Raw genomic sequence first — 27,485 nt, 5'->3', positions numbered from 1 at the left:
CTTATCCGCATTTATAGATAAACACAATGCCCCAATCCAGTCGTCATTTATGAGAGCGAAGGAACGGCCTGTGTGGTTTTTTTAACGTTTTTTTTTTCTGCTTGCACGTACGGCCACGCAAGTACGGGCACGAGAGAGCGAAGGAACGGCCTGTGTGGTTGTTGTTTCTGGCTCGCAGTTTGAAAGGTTTTTTTTTTGCACGTACGGCCACGTACTAGTGTATTAGAACAATGGAATAACCATCAAGCAGGCAGGATAACATTGATGCGCGCACAGTCTTCGCGAACAGTCTTCGCCCAGGTTTCAATCTTGAGCCAGCTATAAACTCTCACCCTGGTGTTTTACAGGCAGGATGAGGTATCAATGTGTGTCACTGATAGACATCAAGCCAGAAGGCCTGTCTGCCGGTGCGTGGCTTTGGTGGACGTTAAAGATTCCGCAGTCTTTTGCAAATAGTAAGTGAGTTATCGCCGGCACCCTGAACAAATTTTAAATTCCTGCCCAGGCTGACTGCTGTGAAGGCAATGTTAAATTAGTACAGTATAACCAAACCATCCAGTTCAACCAAACCAGCCCACGTATACAAACCACCCAAAATAACCAAACCAGCCCATATATACAAACCATCCAGTATAACCAAACCAGCCTATATATACAAACCACCCAGTACATACAATCCAGCCCACATATACAAACCATCCAGTATAACCAAACCAGCCTATATATACAAACCACCCAGTATATACAATCCAGCCCACATATACAAACCATCCAGTATAACCAAACCAGCCCACATATACAAACCATCCAGTATAACCAAACCAGCCCACATATACAAACCATCCAGTATAACCAAACCAGCCTATATATACAAACCACCCAGTATATACAATCCAGCCCACATATACAAACCATCCAGTATAACCAAACCAGCTCACATATACAAACCATCCAGTATAACCAAACCAGCCTATATATACAAACCACCCAGTATATACAATCCAGCCCACATATACAAACCATCCAGTATAACCAAACCAGCCTATATATACAAACCACCCAGTATATACAATCCAGCCCACATATACAAACCATCCAGTATAACCAAACCAGCCTATATATACCAAACCACCCAGTATATACAATCCAGCTCACATATACAAACCATCCAGTATAACCAAGCAAGCCTATATATACAAACCACCCAGTATATACAATCCAGCCCACATATACAAACCATCCAGTATAACCAAACCAGCCTATATATACAAACCACCCAGTATATACAATCCAGCCCACATATACAAACCATCCAGTATAACCAAACTAGCCCACATATACAAACCACCCAGTATATACAATCCAGCCCACATATACAAACCATCCAGTATAACCAAACAAGCCCATGTATACAAGCCATCCAGTATAATCAAACCAGCCCATATATACAAACCATCCAGTATAACCAAACCAGCTCACATATACAAACCATCCAGTATAACCAAGCAAGCCGATAAAAACAAACCATCCAGTATATACAATCCAGCCCACATATACAAACCATCCAGTACAACGAAACCAGCCCACATATACAAACCATCCAGTATAACCAAACAAGCCCATATAAAACAAACCATCCAGTATAACCAAACCAGCCCATATATACAAACCATCCAGTATAACCAAGCAAGCCCATATATACAAACGATCCAGTATATACAAACCAGCTCACATATACAAACCATCCAGTATAACCAAACAAGCGCATATATACAAACCATCCAGTATAACCAAACCAGCCCACAGATACAAACCATCCAGTATAACCAAACCAGCCCATATATACAAACCATCCAGTATAACCAAACCAGCCCACATATACAAACCATCCAGTATAACCAAACTAGCCCACATATACAAACCATCCAGTATAACCAAACCAGCCCATATATACAAACCATCCAGTATAACCAAACCAGCTCATATATACAAACCATCCAGTATAACCAAACTAGCCCACATATACAAACCATCCAGTATAAACCAAACTAGACCACATATACAAACCATCCAGTATAACCAAACCAGCCCATACATACAAACCATCCAGTATAACCAAACCAGCCCACGTATACAAACAATCAAGTATAACCAAACCAGCCCATATATACAAATCATCCAGTATAACCAAACCAGCCCACATATACAAACCATCCAGTATAACCAAACCAGCCCACATATACAAACCATCCAGTATAACCAAACCAGCCCATATATACAAACCATCCAGTATAACCAAACCAGCCCATATATACAAACAATCAAGTATAACCAAACCAGCCACAATAACCAAACCAGCCCACATACACTACCAGTCAAAAGTTTTAGAACACTCCCGTTTTTCCAGTTTTCACTGAAATTTAAGCAGTTCAGGTCCAGTGAATAACCTGAAATGGTACAAAGTAAAGTGGTAAACTGCCAGAGGTTAACAAAAAAGTTTAGGTTACCAAAAACTGAAAAATTATGTAAATTTCAGAGTTGTTAAAAAAGGGCCTTTTCAGGGAACAAGTAATGGGTTAGCAACTGCAGCTGTTCTGCAGCAATGGAAGTAAATTCTGCCTTGAACGTTGATGCAAACAATTGCTACAGGTGTCCCAACTTTTGTTGATTAGTTACAAACCCTCTGTCTGTATAAAAGCAGTGTTGGAACAGACTGTGTTGCTACACCCTCTGAAGCATTATTTGGACAATATTGCGCTGCAGGAAGTCGTATATTGCTTTCATAATGGCGAGAAAAAGACAATTAACAAAGGAAGACAGACAGACCATTATAACCCTTAAAAGTGTAGGTATTTCCTTCAAAGAAATTGCAAAGCGGCCAAGGTGTCAGTGAATACAGTTTCCTACACCATCAAAAGGCATTTGGAAACTGGAGGAAACTCTGACAGGAAGAGCTCTGGCAGACCTAAGGCCACAACACAACCAGAAGACAAGTTTCTGAGAGTCAATAGCTTGCGTGATAGGTGGCTTAGAGGACAACAGCTTCAAACACAGCTTAACACTGGTCGAAGTAAAGAAGTCTCAGTTTCAACTGTGAAGAGAAGACTGAGCTGCAGGTTTGACAGGTCGAGTGGCAGTAAGAAAGCCATTAAGATGGCAAAATAAGAAAAAGAGGCTTGCCTGGGCCATGAAGCACCGCCAGTGGACTATTGAAAACTGGAAGGTCTTGGGGACCGATGAATCAAAATTTAAAATTTTCGGTTCATCACGCAGGGTTTTTGTACGCCGTCGAGTAGGCGTAAGGATGGTTCCTCAGTGTGTGACACCAACTGTCACACATGCAGGAGGAAGCATGATGATCTGGGGCTCTTATGCTGGATCCAGAGTCGGCAACTTGCACAGAGTGACTGGCACCCTGAACCAAAAGGGCTACCACAGCATTTTTCAGCCCCATGGAATACCCTCTGGTCTTTGCCTTGTTGGTCAGGGGTTCATCCTACATCAAGATAATGACCCAAAACATACCTCCAGGCTATGTCAGAACTAACTTAGAAGAAAAGAACAACACGGTGGGCTTCAAATCATGGAATGACCGGCACAGTCTCCAGACTTAAACCCCATCGAGCTGGTTTGGGATTAACTGGACAGAAGGATGAAAGCAAAGCAACCGACCTGTGCAACACATTTCTGCAACCGTGTTGGGAAGAACTTTCCAAACAATATTTGATTTCCATTGTAGAAAGAAAACCACGAGTATGTTCGGCTGTTGTATCTGCAAAAGGTGGCTACTTTGATGAGTCAAAAATTTAGATTAAATTTTGTTCAACAAAACGATTCCATGATTTCTGTGTTATCTGCAATTGTTTCTTTGTTCTATGCTTTAATTTCAGAGTACATTGAAACTTTAAACTGCTTAAATTTCAGTTAAAGCTGGAAAAATGGGGGTGTTCTAAAACTTTTGACAGGTAGTGTATACAAACCACCTAACATAATCTTTCCCACGGAATTACTTCGGCAGTACCGACGCACTGTCAACAGTATTGTACAATTGATTGATTGCGAGCTGCACTCACGAGTAGTCAATGATAGCTACACTCACAGTGAGTTTGTGGTGAAGACGCAATCTTAGATAGGATTCCACTCCGTCACATGGTGGGAACATTTCTACTCTCAACAGTCGTTGGGATTGAACCCAGATGGATGAGGGCAATTTAACAAGGCTTTACCCACCCCACCACCATACAGCTCATCGTGTAGTACCCAAAAGACATCCCTTAATCTGCACTAATTACACATTCCTTCAAATTTTCTTGCTTTGAGACAATTGCTACACCATACAAAATATTGTTTATTTGTCCTTTATCATTCCATTTTTAGCCGCGAACGCTGGCTCCAAGAGAGCTTCTTCTTCTTCTTCTTCTTCTTCTTCTTCTTCGCCGCCTTCTTCGCCGCCGCCTTCGCCGCCTTCTTCGCCGCCTTCTTCGCCGCCTTCTTCGCCGCCTTCTTCGCCGCCTTCTTCGCCGCCTTCTTCGCCGCCTTCTTCGCCGCCTTCTTCGCCGCCTTCTTCGCCGCCTTCTTCGCCGCCTTCTTCGCCGCCTTCTTCTTCGCCTTCTTCTTCGCCTTCTTCTTCGCCTTCTTCTTCGCCTTCTTCTTCGCCTTCTTCTTCGCCTTCTTCGCCTTCTTCTTCTTCTTCTTCTTCGCTCTTGGCCACATTTGTCCTTGTTAATACTTATGTTTGTGCTTTTAAGGAGATAAATCAATAATGTGCTCAATGACGTATGGCCCTCGAGTGTTTAATTGCGAGTAAAATCTGTTTGGGTTTGCAGGACCTGCAGTGGGCGAATATCAAAGATCTGCAGGAGTTGGGCGTCCGAGACAGGCAGCACCTTTTCCTGTTGGTATCTGGCCTGAAGCAGCTGCATCTTGGTAAGGTGCCACATCTTTGGACAATCATTGATTCATCTATGTATAATGTATATACTGTAGATCCAAGATCATAAATCTTTTGGAATTTACATTGTGCTTTTCACATTGTACAAGTGCATGATGTTGATAATAGTATTTTGGGATGACCTGTTTAGTGTTCCAGTCTGAACCTTAGGCTCATCCATCTGTGTAGCCTGGTGTTGGTTTCGTGGTTAGGGTGGTGGATTGGGATCCTAGGGTCCTGAGTTCGAGCCCCGTTGGCCACTGAATTAACAGCAGGGGGTTGACTCAGCCTGTCATCCTTCCGAGGTCGACAAAATGAGCTCCAGTGTACTGGTAATTGAGGCACTGCATCAGCGGCATAGCCACGCCCCTAACCAATGACGCAACCAGCAGCCAAAAAGGCAGCACACGATGGGATTGATCTGTGATCTGATGTTCCAATCCCATCTGATCGGTTTATTTGTCTATTTTCTTGTAAGTCATACTATTGTCCTACATGTAAAAGTACACTGATATCTCCAGAATGTCTTTGTCTTGCATGTGATTCATGTACAAACTCTTCCATGAGCCTGAGACCATTTGGAAAACGTTTGTTTCCTTGAAGGATTTACACTTGGTGAGCATCAAAGAATGGATGGATTTTTTTTATTTTTTAACTAACATAAATTCTCAATCTTCTGATATCTTAAGTTTGCAAAAACTGTCCACAGTAATATCATTACCCAAGTGTGCACAAAACAAAAAGCAGAGTTAATAAATTGGTTCACTTGTTTGTCTGTCTGTCTGTCTGTCTGTCTGTCTACAAATGTCACTTTATGATTGAGGAACAACTTAATTAAAATTGAACGCTATATTTTCAACATGAATTGGAACTTGAATCAGAAAACGAACCTGTAGTTTAACAGTACTTTCACTATTAAAAGTAACTGTTTCAACTGTTAAAAGTAACAGTTTTCATGCAATTGTTCTGAAAATATTTTTGTGTGTCGGTGACCGACCAAGAACAGCAATGCTTAATTTTGGTGAACATCTGATTCCGGATCCACATCTGAGAATTTTTTAAGCGATTCTTCACCATTGAGAGATAGGACCAACTACGACATATAGCAGGATATCTCAAAAATTTGTGGACAGATTTGAGGCTTTGGGCAAGACTTAGTGGGCAGGTTGGTTGTATAAAAAGGAAGAATTGATTCGATTTTGGTGGAGATCCGAATCCGGATCTGATTCCGAGAATTTTAAAGTGATTTTTCACCATTTAGAGATACGGCCAAAAACGACATATAGTCAGACATCTCAAAAAGTTGAGGACTGATTCAGACGAAACTTGGTAGATGTGTTGGTTAGGCGAGAAGAACAAGCCTATTCAATTTTAGTTCAGGTCTGACTCCAGATCCCGTCTATTTGTGGGATACAAAACGTAAATTGTACAGTCTGGCAGAGCCGTATGTGCTGTACCGAGTGCCGTTCTAGTTCAACTCTGTAGAAGACAGCACATCGTGATGTCAATGCTGTGTAACCTTCAGTCGTGCAATTTCAGTGCTGTGTAACTTTCAGGATGTGGTCTTGGTGCTGTGTAACCTTCAGAAGTGCAGTCTTAGTGCTGTTTAACTTTCAATTGGGCAATATCAATGGCGTGTTAGCTTCAGAAGGGCAATCTCAGTGTTGTTTAACCTTCAAGAGGGCAATCAGTGCTGTATAACTGTTAAAAAGCAGACTGGAGGGTTTCTAACAGATACTGCTAGTTCAGGCATTGCAGCCGCTGAATGGCAATCATGTGTTCAAGAATCTTCGAGATAATTAAGGCGAAATAAAAATAGGCCTGTACTTTTGAAAATTATTTTGATCCAAATAAGTCTTCTTTAAAGTTGGTATTGTTCTGGTTTGTTTAAATAAGGAGGAAATGTAGAAGTTTTAATGGGGATGGAACAGTAGCTTGGTGTGAAAGGGGTTAACAGTACACATACCCCTGTGAGGGTCTGCATTGTTAAATGCTCTCTCTTGTTGGAAGTTTAATTGCTGCACCCTGTGGGTGTTGTAGCTGTATCAATTTACCTAAAGGTTTATTTAACCTCCTTTTTGCTCAGCAAGAATGGAGGGTGGGAGATCTGTCTTTCCAAAGTTCCATACTCCTGAAACAAAGTATACCATGGTCTCATATCAAGTCATGAAGGTTTCAGTAGCTAACAACTCATCCTTGACAGATTGCCACTCCATCACAGAGTGCTGTAATTTACGGCAGGAATTTAGAATTTCACGAAGGTTCCAGGCTCCCAGCACACAATAGCCTACTTCTGTCAAAAGGTTGCATGGGATGCATTTACCAACCAATGCTAGCGTACGGGACACCCGGCTTAACGTTCCTCGGAATGATTCCCAAAAAGTGTTGTTCTGAATGATGATGGCAATGGATTCAATTCCAACCTGTACTCAGATTGCAAAACACATTTTATTCAACAAAAGAAAATGCAAGCCAAGAAATCAAAGCCACATTCTCTTCATTCTTTTTGCAGTCTCTGCGGAATCAACATTACGAGGGCCCATGGGCACTCAAGATCTTCAGCAGACTTTTTCGAGATGGCAGCGCTACCAGCGTTCAATCTCCTTGGACACAGCCTTTCTCAGTATGTCTTCGTCTGCACGGCATGGCTTGAGGCGAATGGGCAGTGAAAGCGAGCACCACAGGGTGGCTGATGCACCATGGCAGCATTGGAATAGCAGGAGGGCACATCAAAGACACCCGATGGAGAGGCTACAAGAACACTTTCGTTCTGATCAAAATGACATGTAAGCTTAAATATATTACATTACTCATCTCATTTATCATTTAAAATTTTTAACAACTGATTAATGTAGGTGATTTGTATGAAATATTATGAAGTGTTTTAGTGTTATACCAGCTTTTGAGAGTCACTCGGTTTCAAACAGTTGACCTTCCAACCGTTGATTTGGAAATCGCATCCAACATATGTCTATGCCCGCAATGCTCTTACTCTCACCTCTGAAACTAAACTGGGCAGAACAAACTTCCACCACAACCCGAATCTGGCTGCACCACGCCCCATCATAGCTGTGCGTGGCTGCTTCGTGGAATTTTTACGATGCACTGCAGCACGCCCAACACCCATCACACACATTTTGCGCTTGCCAGGTTGTCCTGATCCCTCGAGACTTCTCCATGCGATGCCAGCACAAGATAAGGTGATTGTTGGTGTGATTGAGTACTTTTTTTTTAAAGTAGTGGATGAGTATTTGTCACATCGTCAAGGTAACAATTCTGTGAGGCTGCAAATTTTTTTTTTTTTTTTTTTTTAGCAAAAAACATGAATTTGGCAAATACTTGCTGTTCTTCTAGAAGAGAGATGGTGGCAAGCACAAAGAAAGTTGATCCCAAGGTTGTCCAAGAATGTACAAAGTTGTGCCTGAGTTGGTGTGAATAGCGTAGTGTAAAATAAAGCAGCAGGATAATAATATGAATTGAAGCTGTTCATTGTTTGATACCAGACTGACATCCATAACCTATACTGCCACAATTGTATGCCTGGATGCTTGGTGCACTGGAAAGTCATGAAACAATCTTATAAGGTCGGATCCCTTCTTCTCTTCGTAGTTGTATAGAAAATAGAGTTATGGACTTCCACTCACTGCTAAAGGATGATGACTTCATCCAGTCTGAGTAGCGTCCCATAAGCTGTTGAGCTTGCGTGTGGGTGAATAGAGTCACAAATTCAACAAGAAGCAAGAAATGGCATATCACCAGTGGGCCAATTCGGTGTTGTGTCCATGAAATAATTTGATTCACTCGGTGACTGGTGTCATAAATGGCCAGTGCCCATGGGAATAAGCTGCTCACCAAAAGGTGTTCGATGCTCGTAGTCTCTTGGTTTAAAGGAGTGACAACCAACTGAAGATAGAGCTGTGACGCTGCATGTGGTACGAAGCTCCATGAGTCAAGAGACAAAATGCTTTGTTGAAGAAGGAGCTGCAAGTGCGGTTTAACTGTAGTGAACTCCCATGAATATATATATATATATATATATATATATATATATATATATATATATATATATATATATATATATATATATATATATATATATATATATATATATATATATATATAGTTCTGTGATTTTTCCTGGTGTATCAGCTTCGATGTCCATTGGCACACAAAATTACCATGCTTCCCCATTGTCTCGGGTCTGAATGACTGACTGATATTAAAGATTGGGACCTTCCGGGTGACGTAAACAGCTGAAATTTTTCGTGCCGATGGACATTGAAGCCGGTACACCGGAAAAAAATGACAGAATTATTGTACAACATTCACAAATGAAAACATAGATAAATGAAATAAGTAGCGTACATTCAAAATACACCGCTCCCATGTGAAATAAATAAATAATAATCCTCCAGCTCGACATCGCCGGGGCACCTTCCGTGCCCGGTGATGCCACTTGCTGCACATGGAGTCAGAATTTGGAGGGAGCGGTGTACAATAATTGATTAATTGCATAATTAAAATAATAAATAATAATCGTAAAATAATAAATTTCTCAATCAATTGGTTGATAGCATACCTCAACCACCACTGTTTCATCCGAATCTGTAACTTTTTGAAAATAAGTAATTAATCGAAAAAATGCATAATTAATCGATTAATTGATAAATCAATAAATCGAAAATACCCTTAATAGCCAAATCACTTGTTCACTGTCATGTCCCAATATCAGTTGCCTTGCTCAAAATATGCCTGAGATATTACCAGAATGAGAAATAACACAAATAAATTTATAATTTATAAATCGATAATAATTAAGAAATTAATCAATTAAATGATTTATCAAAAAATAAGAAGCAACATTTTTGCCAAAGCACATCTTCACTTTGGTCCCCAAATTTCAGCTTCCGAGCGAAAAGGATGGCTGAGATGTCGCCCAGCCAAGCAAGAAAGAAAATAATTAATTCATTAATTGATTAATCAATAAATCAAAAAATGCCCTTTATAGCCAAATCACTTGGTCATTGCCATGTCCAAATATCAGCATTTTAGCTCAAAAAGTGCCTGAGATATTGCCCAGATGAGAAAGAAAATAAATAAGTAATTAATCATATTATTAATTAATCAAAAAATTACTGTTTTTGACAAAGCACGTCTTCACGTTTGTCCCCAAATTTCAGGTTCCGAGCTCGAAGGAAGGCTGACATATCGACCGGACAAAAAAGCAATCAAACAAGAAAACAAGCAGTCATAAACTGGTACTTACGAAATCGTCAACTTGACCTCTGACCTTGTCTAATAAAAGCTGTCTCTCGAGAAGGTAGCGACGCAAACCAGAAGTTTCTATGATGATTCTGTACCAAACCATCAAAAATCGAATGTTTGACGTCACTGTGACCTTGACCTTTGACCGATTTTGACCAAAATCTAATCAGTGCAAGCCATCACCCTCCTGAATCACGTGGTGTAATTTGACATTGATAGTTTCTTCCATTCTCGAGTTACCGCGGATTAACGTAACGTAAAGGTCACACTCGACGCCCCCCCCCCAACTCGAAAGGACACCGGGGCGAGCGCGATGACGTCAGCGCGCACACGCAAAACCTTTTGTTGACAACGACGCGTCTGCTCGAGCGCGCTGCGCCACGTGACGAGCCTTGACGCGGCGGGTGAAATATTTTTATACAATCCTAAAGCGTCTCCAAAACATCTGATTTTTACCAGAATTTCGATAACCGAGTGTTAAGCGTCCGAAGTGATCCCAAAAGCCGAAGACAAAATTAAAATCGAAGTTAAAATGAACTCGTAACGTTGACCGAAGCAAAAATACTCCATTTCTCCACAGGAATTTACGGAATTATTTAATATTATTTTATCAAAGTCATAAAACCGTAATGTTCGGCCATCCACAAACAATCTTTACACCATCCGACGGCTTAGCGAGTCAGGCATGCGACGATAAGCTTTATTGGGATGAAAAATGACTTTTAAACACCATCTTTATCGAAAACACAATGCGGCCTACAACTAGGCAAGGCGTTCTGCACCATGGGTGCTCACACTGAAATTTTTAAAACAGCCGTAACTCAACGAATTGACACACAAATTCCGCCGAACTTACCTCAATCTTCCAAACTCACGCTCCGTCAACAATACCTGTGGTAACTTTTCTCGAGTTATCATGTTTTGGATGTTTGACCTCACTGTGACCCTGACCTTTGACCGATTTTGACCAAAATCTAATCAGTGCTTGCCATCACCCTCCTGAATCACGTGGTGTAATTTGACATTGGTCGCTTCTTCCGTTCTCGAGGTATCGTGCCTACAAACAAACACACACACACACACACACACACAAACACACAAACAGAGGATGGGAGTCATCAATATACTTACAAAATCTTTAGATTTCGTAAGTAACAACAAGTACCGGTACATTCAAAGTACACCACCCCCATGCTAAATAAATAAAAAAGAATCATCCAGCATGAGACATCGCCGGGGCGCCTTCCATGCTGCACGGCAATGCCGTCTTGCAGCGCATGGTGTCGCAATTGGGAGGGAGTGGTGTAAAATAAATGATTGATTAACTCATTGATTGCATAAATAAAATAAATAATAATTGTAAAATAATTTCTTAATCAATTGCCTGATAGCATACTGTAACCACGACTGTTTCATCCGAATCTGTAAGTTTTTGAAAATCAAGTCATGAATCGAAAAATAAAATAATTGATTAATCAATAAATCAAAAATCCCCTTTAGAGCCAAATCACTTGTTCACCGTCATGTCCAAACATCAACTTCCTAGCTCAAAAGGTGCCTGAGATATTGCCAAGAAGATAAGTAAAAGAAATAAGTGATGAATAAATCGATGATAATAATAATAATGTAATTCATCAATTTAATGATTCATGAAAAAATACTTTTTTTCGCCAAAGCATATCTTAACTTTTGTCCCCAAATTTCAGCTTCCGAGCTCAAAGGATGGCTGAATATTGCCCAGACAAACAAACAAACAAGCAGTCATAGACTGGTACTTACGAAATCTTCAAATAGTCGGCCATCCACCAACAATCTTTACATAATCCGACGGCTTAGCGAGTCAGGCATGCGACGACAACCTTTATTGGGATAAAAAAAATGACTTTTAAACACCATCTTTATCGAAAACACCGTCAGCGCGCACACGCAAAACCTTTACGTGACTCAACGCCGCCTCTGCTCGGGCGCACTGCACCACATGACGACCCGTGACGCGTCGAGTGAAATATTTTTTATACAATCTTAAAACGTCTCCAAAACATCCGATTTTTACCAGAATTTCGACAACCGAGTGTTAAGCGTCCGAAGCGATCGCAAAAACCGAAGACAAAATTAAAATCGAAGTTAAAACGAACTAGTAACGTCGAGCGAAGCAAAAATACTCCATTTCTCCACATGAATTTACGGAATTATGTTTGACCTCACTGTGACCTTGACCTTTGACCGATTTTGACCAAAATCGAATCAGCGCAAGCCATCACCCTCCTGAATCACGTGGTGTAATTTGACATTGGTAGCTTCTTCTGTTCTCGAGTTATCGTGCCTACAAACAAACACACAAACACACACACACAAACAAACACACAAACAAACAAACAAGCAGTCATAGACTGGTACTTACGAGATCGTCAACTTGACCTCTGACCTTGACTAATAAAAGCTGTCTCTCGAGAAGGTAGCGACGCAAACCAGAAGTTTCTACGATGATTCCGTACCAAACCATCAAGAATCGTAACGTCTACCAAAGCAAAAATCTCCATTTCTCCACGCAATTATTTTATATTATTTTATCAAAGTCACAAAACTGTAATATTCGGCCATCCACCAACAATCTTTACATAATCCGACGGCTCAGCGAGTCAGGCATGCGAAGATAACCTTTATTGGGATAAAAAATGACTTTTAAAACACCATCTTTATCGAAAACACAGTCAGCGCGCACACGGAAACCTTTACGTGACTCAACGACGCGTCTGCTCGAGCGCACTGCATGACGTGACGACCCGTGACGCGTCGAGTGAAATATTTTTTATACAATCTTAAAACGTCTCCAAAACATCCGATTTTTACCAGAATTTCGACAAACGAGTTTTAAGCGTCATAAGCGATCGCAAAAACCGAAGACAAAATTAAAATCGAAGTTAAAACGAACTCGTAACGTCGAGCGATGCAAAAATACTCCATTTCTCCACATGAATTTTCAGAATTATGTTTGACCTCACTATGAACTTGTCCTTTCACCGATTTTGACCAAAATCTAATCAGCGTTCGCCATCACCCTCCTGAATCATGTGGTGTAATTTGACATTGGTTGCTTCTTCCGTTCTCGGGTTATCGTGCCTACAAACAAACGCACAAACAAACACACAAACAAACAAACAGAAACGGAAGTGATCAGTATAATTACGAAATCTTTAGATTTCGTAAGTAACAAGCAGTCATATACTGGTACTTATGAAATCATCAACTTGACCTCTGACCTTGTCAAATAAAAGCTGTCTCTTGAGAAGGTAGCGACGCAAACCAGAAGTTTCTACGATGATTCTGTACCAAACCATCAAAAATCGTAACGTCGACCGAAGCAAAAATCTCCATTTCTCCACATGAATTTACGGAATTATGTTTGACCTCACTGTGACCTTGACCTTTGACTGATTTTGACCAAAATCTAATCAGCGCAAGCCATCACCCTACTGAATCACATGGTGTAATTTGACATTGGTAGCTTCTTCTGTTCTCGAGTTTCGTGCCAACAAACAAACACACAAACACCCACACAAACACACAAACATACACACAAACAAACAAGCAGTCATAGACTGGTACTTACGAAATCGTCAACTTGACCTCTGACCTTGTCTAATAAAAGCTGTCTCTCGAGAAGGTAGCGGCGAAAACCAGAAGTTTCTACGATGATTCTGTACCAAACCATCAAAAATCGTAACGTTGACCGAAGCAAAAATCTCCATTTCTCCATGCAATTATTTTATATTATTTTATCAAAGTCTCAAAAACTGTAATATTCAGCCATCCATGAACAATCTTTACATAATCCGATGGCTTAGGGAGTCAGTCATGCGACGATAACCTTTATTGGGATAAAAATACTTTTAAACACCATCTTTATCGAAAACACCGTCAGCTCACACACCGAAAACCTGTACGTGATCAACGCCGCCTCTGCTCAAGTGCACTGCACCACGTAACGACCCGTGACGAGGGGGTGAAATATTTTTATACAATCTTAAAACGTCTCCAAAACATCCGATTTTTACCAGAATTTGGACAACCGAGTTTTAAGCATCCTAAGCGATCGCAAAAACCGAAGGCAAAATTGAAATTGAAGTTAAAACGAACTCGTAACGTCGAGCAAATCAAAAATCTCCATTTCTCCACGCAATTATTTGATATTTTATCAAAGTCACAAAAGCGTAATATTCGGCTATCCACCAACAATCTTTACATAATCCGACGACTCAGCGAGTCAGGCATGCGACGATAACCTTTATTGGGATAAAAAATACTTTTAAACACCATCTTTATCGAAAACACCGTCAGCTCACACACCGAAAACCTTTACGTGATCAACGCCGCCTCTGCTCAAGTGCACTGCACCACGTAACGACCCGTGACGAGGGGGTGAAATATTTTTATACAATCTTAAAACGTCTCCAAAACATCCGATTTTTACCAGAATTTGGACAACCGAGTTTTAAGCATCCTAAGCGATCGCAAAAACCGAAGGCAAAATTGAAATTGAAGTTAAAACGAACTCGTAACGTCGAGCAAATCAAAAACCTCCATTTCTCCACGCAATTATTTGATATTTTATCAAAGTCACAAAAGCGTAATATTCGGCTATCCACCAACAATCTTTACATAATCCGACGGCTCAGCGAGTCAGGCATGCGACGATAACCTTTATTGGGACAAAAATGACTTTTAAACACCATCTTTATTGAAAACACCGTCAGCGCGCACACGGAAAACCTTGACCTGACTCAACGACGCGTCTGCTCAAGCGCACTGCATCACGTGACGACCCGTGACGCGTCGAGTGAAATATTTTTTATACAATCTTAAAACGTCTCCAAAACATCCGGTTTTTACCAGAATTTGGACAACTGAGTTTTAAGCGTCCGAAGCGATCGCAAAAACCGAAGACAAAATTAAAATCGAAGTTAAAACGAACTCGTAACGTCGAGTGAAGCAAAAATACTCCATTTCTCCACATGAATTTACGGAATTATGTTTGACCTCACTGTGACCTTGACCTTTGACCGATTTTGACCAAAATCTAATCAGCGTGAGCCATCACCCTCCTGGATCAGATGGTGTAATTTGACATTGGTAGCTTCTGCCGTTCTCGAGTTATCGTGCCTACAAACAAACAGACAAACAGAGGACAGAAGTCATCAATATACTGAAGAAATCTTTAGATCTCGTAAGTAACAAGCAGTCATAGACTGGTACTTATGAAATCGTCAACTTGATCTCTGACCTTGTCTAATAAAAGCTGTCTCTGGAGAAGGTAGCGACGCAAACCAGAAGTTTCTACGATGATTCTGTACCAAGCCATAAAAAATCGAATGTTTGACCTCACTGTGGCCTTGACCCTTGACCGATTTTGACCAAAATCTAATCAGCGCTCGCCATCACCCTGCTGAATCACATGGTGTAAATTGACATTGGTAGCTTCTTCCGTTCTCGAGTTATCGTGCCTAAAAACAAGCACACACACAAACAAAACGCACACACATACAAATACACAAACAGATGACGGAACTCATCAATATACTTACGAAATCTTTAGAGGACGGAAGTCATCAATCTACTTAAGAAATCTTTAGATTTCTTAAGTAACAAGCAGTCAAAGACTGGTACTTACGAAATCGTCAACTTAACCTCTGACCTTGTCTCATAAAAGCTGTCTCTGGAGAAGGTAGCGACGCAAACCAGAAGTTTCTACGATGATTCTGTACCAAACCATCAAAAATCGAATGTTTGACCTCACTGTGACCTTGACCTTTGACCGATTTTGACCAAAATCTAATCAGCGCTAGCCATCACCCTCCTGAATCACGTGGTGTAATTTGACATGAGTAGCTTCTTCCGTTCTCGAGTTATTGTGCCTACAAACACACACACACACACACACACACACACACACACACACACACACACACACACACACACACACACACACACACACACACACACACAAACAGCTGACGGAACTCATAAATATTGTTGTGAATTCGCACCCGCCGGTGTGCGGACGGCCACGTAACTCGGATTGCGGCACATCGCCCACCGGACTGACAATTCAGTCGTGACCCTCCGGGAACTATCGCCCGGGGCCAGTCACGGGTGGGCCTTTCAACCTCACCACAATCGTGCCAATCGGCCACCCGTGTAGGATAGGGTTGTTCACCAAACTCCACCTACCGAAGTACCCACGCGGATGGTAAACCGGGCGATTGTACCTCGCCGCAGGTCGACTCCAGACACGATCCGCTTGGGCGGCCCGTTCCGTACTATCGGGATAACCGAGCGGTGTTATCGTCGACCTCGACGGTTCAGATTATTTACCGGGCGTTGCACCCACTAAGAACCTTTTACGTGAAGCAAGATGGAGGGTCAATAGAGAAAAGACGAAGCGAAACGGGAAAACAGTTCACACAATGCACGTTTATTTCCCGGCACACGGAAAGCACGTATATACAGCCATACAGTCAAACTGCACATATAGTAACCAGAACAATAAAAGCAACAACGACGCAGATTTCATACCGATTACGCGTACACACGGCAACACTTATGCAGTTCTACTTTACAGATGGCGCCAACACACATTTACACAAAAGTAAAGAAAAGAAGCCACCACCCTCATAGACAAGGGGGCAGACAGGCCTGTAGGCCAAATGTGCGCGTGACCTGGAGGAGCGGCTAGGTCCGCGAGACCGGGGGGGGGGGGGTCCTATCCGCGTCCTCGTGACACGTTGGCGGGCGAGCCGCAAATGTGGCCGCGCGGCTGTGCCTCGACTACGTGCTCCTTGGCGGGTTTCGTTGGCACGACGTTTGGAGTGGGGTGGGAACGGGGCCCCCTTTTGCACTATCTCAGCGCGGGGGAAAGGGGGAATTGTTGATGCCCTGGGGGAGGGAGATGGCTGGCTTGCTTGGGTCCCGCGATGAGACGAGCGATTTTCCCCACATCGTAACCTCGTCGCCGACCGCCGTCCTTCTCGCCTCGGACCCGAGCTCTCTTGCTTGAAGTTCCACCGCGACTCTTCTCCGTTCTGCACTCTCCTCACCCGACCAACCTGACTCTCTTTTCCAAACTCTCCCTAGCCGACTCCAGAACCCAACTGACTTCATTCGCCTTGCGCTCGCCTTCTTATAGGCTGGCAGGAGCAGTTAATATGCAAATATTCGGATCAGAATGACCTCGGGGGCGGAGCCACGCTCGCCCATTGGTTGGAGGAAACGGGGGCGTGAACCTCCCCTGATCCTAGAATTTGCATATATCGACTTCACACACACGCGCCTGGAGGCGGGGCCAAGTCGCCCCGCGCTCGCTAATTGGACGGAAGAAAAGTGGGTGTGTAGCGTTTTTAATCCGAGTTTTCCCCTCGGAAAGGCCGCCATTTGTGCTCGCGGCTCGGTGCGTTCGGCACCAATCGCTTAACGGGCCCGAGACAGCCCGACGTTCAGCGTCCACAGGTGGAGCGGGAATGGCCATAGAAGGAGAGAGGTGAAGGTGGTGGAGGGTTTTCGGTGGTGGTTTGATGGTTATGGTGCCATTTGGGAATGGCAGTGATGCGATGATGTGGGAGCGTAGATGGCGGTGGCGTGGTTGTTGGCGTTGTTTTTGTTGTCTGAGGATTGGAGCGTGGTTGTTGTTGGTGACGATGGCTGGTGTGGTGGTTGAGGTGGTTGTTGTGTGATGGCGGTTGAGGCGTGGTTGGTTCAAAATAAAGATAGAACAGAAAAACGACTGACTCAAAGCGTCGCAGCCCGGATGAATCACATAAATTCCCTCAATACAACGGGTTTGGGCGAACTACACATGTACTTAGAGATATCTCACCTATGGGCCCTTCATGGTGTAACGCGAATTTCCACAGCCGTAACACTACCCCCTCCCCTTTTTACAGACTCGTCCCGAGTCGTCAAATTCTCGTGTGCCATCATGTGTAGTTCTCCCATAGGACGTTTTACCTACGGATCCCTGAGTGCGACATTCATGTATTCGTGTCCCCAAAATAAATAACCTGAGGGCTGAGTAATTTACTCAACAAACCCACTCATACGGACGACTTAAATAAAATTGCCGGCGCTCGACAGACATGCCGGGGGCGCACTCATATTTACAGTACAACTTAACCTTAACTTACAAATTTTACACTAAACCATGGCCCAGGATCAATGGACTCTGCAGGGAGCAAAACAAAAGTCAAAAGAAAAACCGGTGCATGGGCCACCACTGCAGGCCCGTGTTGAAGCTGCCAACAGGACAGTTCTTGCAGCTTGCAAACTGTTGCCTTCACGATGATCCCGGCGCGCATGGAAATGAACGGGGGGGGGGGGGCAAATCAAAACAGGATGGGGCAAAATGACGAGGGCAGTCGGCATGGCATGGCAAAGCAGGGCCACTGTAGCAAACAGCCGGCAGATGATCGACCGGCACAGGCCTTGAAGCAAAACACAGCCAGCCGATGAAGTAGGCCGGCACAGGCCTTGTGAAGCAAAACACCAGCAGACGATCCGGCCGGCACATGCCTTGCAGTAACACAGCTGCTGACGATCCGGCCGGTACAGGCCTCGTAGCAAAACACAGCCAGCCGATGAAGTGGGCCGGCCTTTGCCTTTCAGTGGAGGTTGGTGGAGGGAGTGTGGTGGTGCTGGCCACTCGGAAGGCGGGCTCGGACCTACCCTACGGTCTCCCTCCCAACCTATCGCCTTTGCCTGTCACTGTCCATACCCACTCCCTTAATTTGTAAAACCCAATTTAGCCCCAACTTATTTTGTTGTTTTTATTTTTACTTCCCCACTATATATCGTCCCCTAACCCCCTTTACTGTCTCTTTTCGGCTAACCTATCGGCTCCTAGCCTACTCCCAACCCCTGCGTTCCCTTCCCGGAGGGGAATGAGGGAGAGCTAGCATCATGTGTCGAGGCCCAATTCAAGCCTCAGGAGGGCCTCCCCAGACTTCAGCGATCTAACCCAAAGTGGGCTCAGCGGCCCACAACGAGAGCGAAGGGATGGATGGTGCGGAGGGTGTACACTTCCTATCTACCCTAACCATTTAACTGTTAAACTACCTCGGGGCTTCCAACAAGCGCCTCTCCTTAAACTATTGGTTCTATCAACCCAGATTCCCGTCGCCTGTGTTGGTGTCCTCACAATTTCGGGCCTCGCCCCCCAATTTTCTATCCGTGCCCTCACACGGTTTCATGGACGCGTGGCTCCCTTGGCAGGCACTACCCTCTGCTGATTCCCCAACGATGGCAACCCCGGGCACTACACTGCCTCTGAGCCTACTAGCTCCCTCAACACCGGGGAGTGCCCTCTCTGGCGACTCCCCTGAAACACTCACGTGGCAGGCTGGCTTCCCGGGCCCCTTTCCGAGGGTCACCCCTGCCGACAACACTGCCCATGCGGCTAACGGCACCCCGGGCCCCCGCATCATGCGGGCGCACCCGTGCCCACTACGCTATCCCGGCCCCCCCATGGGCCCTTGGCCTACCACGGCCGACTAGCCCGATTCCCGGTGTACGCACTCCGCAATACTCACTTTTCGCAGTCACGCTCCCAGCCTGTCAACAGGGCTCCTTCACCCCTCCAAATGGGTATCGAGCCTCCATTCACACCAACAGCAAAACGACCTCCATTTTTCAATTTCACTAACCCACTAACTCACTCTACACTGACCCCGGGGTCCCTTGGGCGGGAGTCACTCCTCCCCCCAATCACTCATCGCACCATGCATTCCACAATCGCTCCATACACCCAGGCTCGCTGGCCTCACTCACTCATCATGTCACAACACAACTCACCAACTCTTCAACACACACACCGCTGATCTCTGCCATCCTGCTCACTACATCCCCTAACTAACTCGTGCTCCCACGTCGTCCCTTACACTACAGCACGTTCCTTTTAACACTACGTAGCTAAGCTACGTCCCCGCTACACATCCAAAGTCTGTCACTCTCCCCAAAACCTTATTCGCAGGGGGATTTCATCCCTCCCTACTGGGCTCGTGAACTCGTTGCAAGGCTCCGCGAGCCTTGCGCCTCTGCGGGAGCGGCTGTTCCAGCACCAACTCCTCCGGCAAGACATATCCATGAGGGCATAAGGTTGCTCTTGTAAGGTCTCAGGCGGTCCGCGTGGACGATCCGGGGAAGGGCCCGTGGTCCCATTTTAATTTTTAGTACCACGTCACTGATTTGCGCCAGGACGACCCCCGGGCCCTGCCAAGGTGAGGTGAGCTTCGGGCATTTGCCCTTCCTCCGCCAGGGGTTAAAGAACCAAATCTTCGCCCCGGTGGGTATTTGCTCACCTGGCTCCGGTGGTCGTACCTGCGCTTCATCTTTATGCCCGCCTGTTGGAGCTGGTGTTGTGCGAAGGCTTGAACCTTCTCCATGCCTTCCTCCAACCGATGGGCATAGCCCTCCCCCGGGGGCCGATGAAGCCGCTCAGGCGTCGGACCGCACAATAAATTGACGGGGCTTCTCAGCTCCCATCCATACATCAACAGCGCCGGACTGCACGTAATAGACCCGTGCGGGGACGCGTGATAGGCCATTAGGAGGTACGGGAGATGTTCGTCCCAGTCCTCCTGGTTAGTGGCGGTGAAGAGGGCCAACTGTTGGACCAGGGTCCTGTTGAACCTCTCCACCATGCCATCAGACTGTGGTCTCAGGGGCGTTGTCCGTGTCTTTCGAATTTCCAGGAGCCTGCACACCTCTTTTAGTAATTCGCTCTCAAAATTTTGTCCCTGGTCCGTGTGCAGCTCCTACGGAATCCCATACCGGCATGTCAATCCTTCTACGAAGGCCTTTGCCAAGACCCCTGCTTCCTGGTTGGGAAGGGCAAAGGCCTCCGGTCATTTGGTGAAATAGTCCATAATTACGAGGATGTACTTATTACCCTGGCGAGTGGGGGGCAGTGGTCCCAAAATGTCCATGGCCACTCGCTCAAGGGGGGCCCCAACCTGATGTAGTTGGAGTGGGGCCCTCATCCTCTGTGGCGGTCCCTTTTTCGCAGTTCAGGCGTCGCATGCTCGACACCAGTTCTGTACACCGCGCCCCATGTTAACCCAATAGAACCGCCGGCGGACCCGAGATTTTGTTTTGGTCCTGCCCAAATGGCCGCCGGCGCGGGTACCGTGCACCTGTTTCGAAATTTGGGTCTGAAACCCCATCAGGGACTATCACCAGCCAAGAAGTTTGTTCTGAAGGAATCTCCACCCACTTGCGATATAAGATGTTGTCCCTCATTTCTAGGGTCCTCCACTGAGCCCAGTATGCTTTTGTTCGCGCTCCGAATGGGGCGATCTCCTCACCACTGGGCCTCCTGTTTTCCTGGACCCATTTGTACACTGGCCCTATCACGGGGTCTTCCCGCTGGGCCGTGCTCCATGACAATCCATCAAATTCCTCTCCCGCGGTTAGTGGCAAAGTTGGGCCTACCACCCAGGCTGCACGGACTGGGAGTTTCGGGGAGGTGTTTGCCAATTGGTCCCTCTCCTCATGTCTCGTGCAATATCTGCAGTTTTCTCCCAGACAGGGGCGTCGAGAGAGCGCATCGGCATTCCCGTGAGCCTTACCGGCTCTATGGACCACACTGAAATCGTAGTGCTGCAACTTTTCCAACCACCTTGCAATCTGGCCTTCCGGTTCCTTGAACCGTAAGAGCCATTGCAAGGAGGAATGGTCTGTTCGAACCAAAAATTTCCTCCCATACAAGTACGGGTGGAAATGGCTCACGGCAGACAGCATAGCCAATAGCTCCTTGCGAGTTACGCAATAATTTCGTTCGGGCCTACTCATGGCCCGACTGTAATAGGCGATCACTCTTTCCACGCCCCCGTGTGTCTGAGACAAGACTGCTCCCAATCCTTCCTGGCTTGCATCCGTGTCCAGGGTATGCATCCCGTCATCGGTGGGGTACGCTAAAACGGGTGTGGATGTCAAACACCCCTTTAATTTGAGGAAGGCCTCCTGGCACTCCTCTGTCCAATTAAATCTCAACCCCTTCTTCGTCAACCGGTGAAGGGGTCTGGCTATCTCCTCGAAGTTTGCCACGAAGCGCCGGTAGTCGGAGCAAAGTCCCAAAAAGCCCGTACCTGTTTGACAGTTGTAGGTACGGGCCACTCCTCTACCGCTGTAATTTTTCCGGGGTCGGTCTTCACCCCCTCGCGGCCTATCACGTGTCTGAGATAGGCCACCTCTGTCGCAAACAAAGTGCATTTCTCCAGGCTCAATTTTAGCCCTGCCTGCCTGAGGCACCCAAACACCTGGTCCAAATTGGCTATCTCCTGGGTGAATGTGTTAGCGTGTACCAGGATGTCATCCAGATACACCAGGCACGATTGCCATGGCATGCCGCCTAGTACATGCTGCATCAGTCTGTCAAAGGTGGCGGGGGCGTTACACAAACCGAACGGCATCACAGTGAACTGATACAGTCCCTTCCCTGTGGAAAATGCCGTTTTCTCCTTCCCCGTCTTATCCATCTCCACCTGCCAATACCCATTCTTGAGGTCCAAAGTTGAGAACCATTTAGAGCCTGCAACGGCGTCGAGGGTATCGTCAATTCTCGGCAGGGGATAGGAGTCTTTGAGTGTCACGTTGTTCAGCTGGCGATAGTCCACGCAGAAACGCGTGGTCCCATCCTTCTTTTTGACCAGTACAACCGGTGACATCCAAGGACTTCCCGAGGGCTCAATGACACTTGCATTGAGCATCTTTTCAACCTGTTCATCAGCCTCCTCTCTCTTGCTCCATGGGAGCCTTCGAGCAGGCTGACGGACAGGCCGGGCCCCATCGGTGTGGATCTGATGTTGCACCAGGCCCGTACGTTCAATATCCTCGGGTGACAAGGAGAAGATCCCCATGTGTCGGTCGACCAGTTTGTATAAGGCCTCCCGCTGGGCATCCTCCAAATCTACACTACTCCAATTTACCATCTCACAAATGGGACCGGGCCAATTCCTAATCAAGTCTGGAGACTCCCTCTGGGGCCGGTCCGGCTCGACGTTATCGTCCCTCAGCTCTGCGACCTCTTTTACTGGGGTGCAATCTGCCACCTTCGTGCCCTCCCTGATAGTGCGTGGTTCCATGCTAACATTTATCACCCGAACGGGCAATATTGGCCCGTCGGTACTTACCAGGGAGCGGCCCACGACTAAACCCGGGGTTGATGGCCCCACCGGTAGTTCCGCCAGGCCGCAGGAGCCCTGCCACGTTGGGTGTGCTCGCCACCAGGCCGGGACCACCGCCTCGGCACCCGGGGGAATGACCACGGAGTCAGGAGCCTCCAGGTCCACCCTCTCATCCGTGCTAATGCCCCCTAACGGCAACTCCTCACCACCCAACCGCATGACCCCCCAGCCCAAGTCGATCTTACAACCACCGGCCGTTAGCACATCCAACCCTATTAGACATGGGTCGCACACCTTCGCCACCCAAACCTCTATCCTTGTTTTCACGGTGCCCAATTTAAATGACACGAAACCACGTCCTATGATGGGGGCTGTTGCCCCGGTAGCTCGCTGCAAACTATGGTTTTGCAGACGGTGGATCTCATGCCAACCGTCTACACTCGAATCAAGGACCACAGGGCTGATGATCGTGGCGCTTGCTCCTGTGTCCACAACGGCGTCTACCCCTACGCCGGCAACTTTGCACCGAATTGTTAAGCTTCCATTGCCAATTTGGCCACAATTGATGACCTGTCGCAGTTCTGAGGGCTCTTCTCCGTCCGAGTCTGCTGAACACGGCCCTACATGTTCGGCACTTCTTAGTTTCCCGGGGACTGGTGGGGGGGGGGGTGATGGTTGGGCCTGGCTATCCCTCTTGACCCGGGGCGGAGTTGGTGGTCTGGGGGATTTTGTTTGTGTTTGTTTCCATTTTCTTGTTTATTCCTTTTATTTCGTTTTTCATTTCGTTCATTTGTTGCGTATTTCCATCCATCTTTCTCATCAATGCCTCAAACATTTCCATCGTCTGATCCGTGGGCGAATTCGCACGTGGGGGCCGTTCGTCCGCCACCCCAGCCACTGCGCCCATTTCGAGCTCTGGGTTCAGTTGGGGGGGTTCTTGTTCCTGCACAACCAACATTTCCTGCTCGGGGTCTCCATCCTGGGCCATGGATTCTAACAATTCTACATGCATTTCTATTACCCCCGGCTCCCGCTCGCCTTGAGACTCCATCTTGTTTCAGGTAAGAGATTAAATTTGGCTCACTCGTAATTTGGAGGGAACAGGGGGGTCGCCTCGCACACCCCTGCTCCGTTCCCGTGAATTTAGCTGGAGACTGGAGAGTTTGTTTTCCGCTCTCTGACACCAGTGTTGCGAATTCGCGCCCGCCGGCGTGCGGACGGCCACGTAACTCGGATCGCGGCACGTCGCTCACCAGACGGACAATTCAGTCATGACCCTCCGGGAACTATCGCCCGGAGCCAGTCACGGGTGGGCCTTTCGACCTCACCACAATCGTGCCAATTGGCCACCCGCGTAGAATAGGGTTGTTCGCCAAACTCGACCTACCTAAGTACCCACGCGGATAGTAAACTGGGCGATCGTACCTCGCCGCAGGTCGACTCTGGACACGAGCCACCTGGGCGGCCCGTTCCATACTATCGGGATAACCGAGCAGTGTTATCGTCAACCTCGACGGTTCAGATTATTTACCGGGCGTTGCACCCACTACGAACCCTTTACGTAAAGCAAGATGGAGGGTCAATAGAGAAAAGACGAAGCGAAACGGGAAAACAGTTCACACAATGCACATTTATTCCCCGGCACAGGGAAAGCACGTATATACAGCCAGACAGTCAAAATGCACATATAGTAACCAGAACAATAAAAGCAACAACGATGCAGAGTTAATACCGACTACGCGCACACACGGCAACACTTATGCAGTTCTACTTTACAGATGGCGCCAACACACATTTACACAAAAGCAAAGAAAAGAAGCCACCCTCATAGACAAGGGGGCAGACAGGCCTGTAGGCCAAATGTGCGCGTGACCTGGAGGAGCGGCCAGGTTCGAGAGACCGGTGGGGGGGGGTCCTACCCGCGTCCTTGTGACGCGTTGGCGGGCCGCGCGGCTGTGCCCCGACTCCGTGCTGCTTGGCGGGTTTCGTTGGCACGACGTTTGGAGTGGAGTGGGAACGGGGCCTCCTTTTGCACTATCTCAGTGCGGGGGAAAGGGGGAATTGTTGATGCCCTGGGGGAGGGAGATGGCTGGCTTGCTTGTGTCCCGCGATGAGACGAGCGATTCCCCACACCGTAACCTCGTCGCCGACCGCCGTCCTTCTCGCCTCGCACCCGAGCTCCCTTGCTTGCAGTTCCACCATGACTCTTCTCCGTTCCTCACTCTCCTCACCCGACCGACCCGACTCTCTTTTCCAATCTCTCCCCAGCCGACTCCAGAACCCAAGTGACTTCATTCGCCTTACGCTCGCCTTCTTATAGGCTGGCAGGAGCAGTTAATATCCAAATATTCGGATCAGAATGACCTCGGGAGCGGAGCCACGCTCGCCCATTGGTTGGAGGAAACGGGGGCGTGAACCTCCCCTGATCCTAGAATATGCATATATCGACTTCACACACACGCGCCTGGAGGCAGGGCCAAGCCGCCCCGCGCTCACTAATTGGACGGAGGAAAAGTGGGCGTGTAGCGTTTTTGATCCGAGTTTTCCCCTCGGAAAGGCGGCCATTTGCGCTCGCGGCTCGGTGCGTTCGGCACCAATCGCTGAACGGGCCCAAGACAGCCTGACGTTCAGCGTCCACTGGTGGTGTGGGAATGGCCGTAGATGGAGAGAGGTGAAGGTGGTGGAGGGTTTTCGGTGGTGGTTTGATGGTTATGGTGCCGTTTGGGAATGGCAGTGATGTGATGATGTGGGAGTGTAGATGGTGGCGGTGGCATGGTTGTTGGCGTTGTTGTTGTTGTCTGAGGGTTGGAGCGTGGTTGTAGTTGGTGACGATGGCTGGTGTGGTGGTTAAGGTGGTTGTTGTGTGATGGCGGTTGAGGCGTGGTTGGTTCAAAATAAAGATAGAACAGAAAAACGACTGACTCAAAGCGTCGCAGCCCGGATGAATCACATAAATTCCCTCTATACAACGGGTTTGGGCTAACTACACATGTACTTAGAGATATCTCACCTACGGGCCCTTCATAGTGTAATGCGAATTTCCACAGCCGTAACAATATACTTACGAAATCTTTATATTTCGTAAGTAACAAACAGAGTCCGGAAGTGTTCAATATACGTTCAAAATCTTTAGATTTCGTAAGTAACAAGAAAACAAACAAGCCGGTTGGCGATGAGGGATTTGCTCGGATTGAAGCGCTGGATGCGATTCTTTTCATTCATTCTGACCGATCCACCAACGAAGATTCATTGCCAAGACGTATTGGTTCACATACAATTGTTCCTCTGCCTGGCAAGATTTTTCCTCTTGCGTATTTTGCCAACTGGCACTCCTCATAAAAAATGAGGGTAAATAGACACCCTATTTTTGAAGGACTATCATTTGAAAAATAATCGGTTTGCTGGTTTGTCCTGTGGAGCCTCGCGTTGCGCGCGCGCGCGCACACACACACACACACACACACACACACACACACACACACACACACACACACACACACACACACACACACACACACACACACACACACACACACACACACACACACACGGAAAACCCGATGAACTTCTCTCAATGCTCTTGTTTGACCACACCTCATGAGCCACACAATATTTTTCATAAGCCACACCCACTTTCCTACGCCACTCCCACTTTAAATAAATAAATAATTGGAGGTGGTGTGTGTGTCGTGGAATAGTTTTCGGTAAATAAATAAATAATTGGATGTGGTGTGTGGGTCGTGGAATCGTTTTCGTTAAATAAATAAACATATTATATTATTAGAAATCCACAAGACCAGAAATGCTGGTGATTCCATTTATTTTGGATCCTTTTCACTTTGGTCAATAACGTTTGGATCGAGGAGAGATCGAAGGTGGAACGACGGTGTAGTTCCTTACAAACACTGTATACACACCTTAAATGACGGCAAATAGACACCCGATTATTGAAGGACTACCATTTGAAAAATAAAACCTCAATCAAAAATCGGCTCGAGTAAAATTTTCTAAATATCTCGAAGTGTTTAATTCTGAAGTCTCGTTTCTCTACTTTCAAAACTGAAGGACAAGTATTGAAAATACCGTACGCGGTTTTTCGGCCGCTGGACAACAGCGGG

General features: G+C 46.3%; 1 protein-coding gene across 6 annotated transcripts in view; it reads left to right on the top strand.

Annotated features, from left to right (window-relative positions):
- Window positions 1–27,485, top strand: part of LOC147026311 (breast cancer anti-estrogen resistance protein 3 homolog) — a 212,911-nt gene that overhangs the window by 8,213 nt on the left and 177,213 nt on the right. For 4 of the 6 annotated variants that reach the window (XM_085881597.1, XM_085881599.1, XM_085881598.1 and 1 more), the window contains 2 exons: window positions 4,827–4,926; window positions 7,443–7,716. In XM_085881597.1, coding sequence (XP_085737723.1) covers window positions 4,827–4,926; window positions 7,443–7,716 — 374 coding nt within the window. Of the gene's footprint in view, window positions 1–435; window positions 456–4,826; window positions 4,927–7,442; window positions 7,717–8,065; window positions 8,131–27,485 lie in introns of those variants that run through there. The other 2 variants (XM_085881600.1, XM_085881605.1) reach the window with 2 other exon arrangements.

The sequence above is a fragment of the Eptatretus burgeri genome, chromosome 5, assembly GCF_056783735.1.
Source record: "Eptatretus burgeri isolate ZD-2024b chromosome 5, Ebu_testis_v1, whole genome shotgun sequence".
In the NCBI taxonomy this organism is placed as follows: domain Eukaryota; kingdom Metazoa; phylum Chordata; class Myxini; order Myxiniformes; family Myxinidae; genus Eptatretus; species Eptatretus burgeri.
This window is presented reverse-complemented; position numbering and strand designations above follow the sequence as displayed.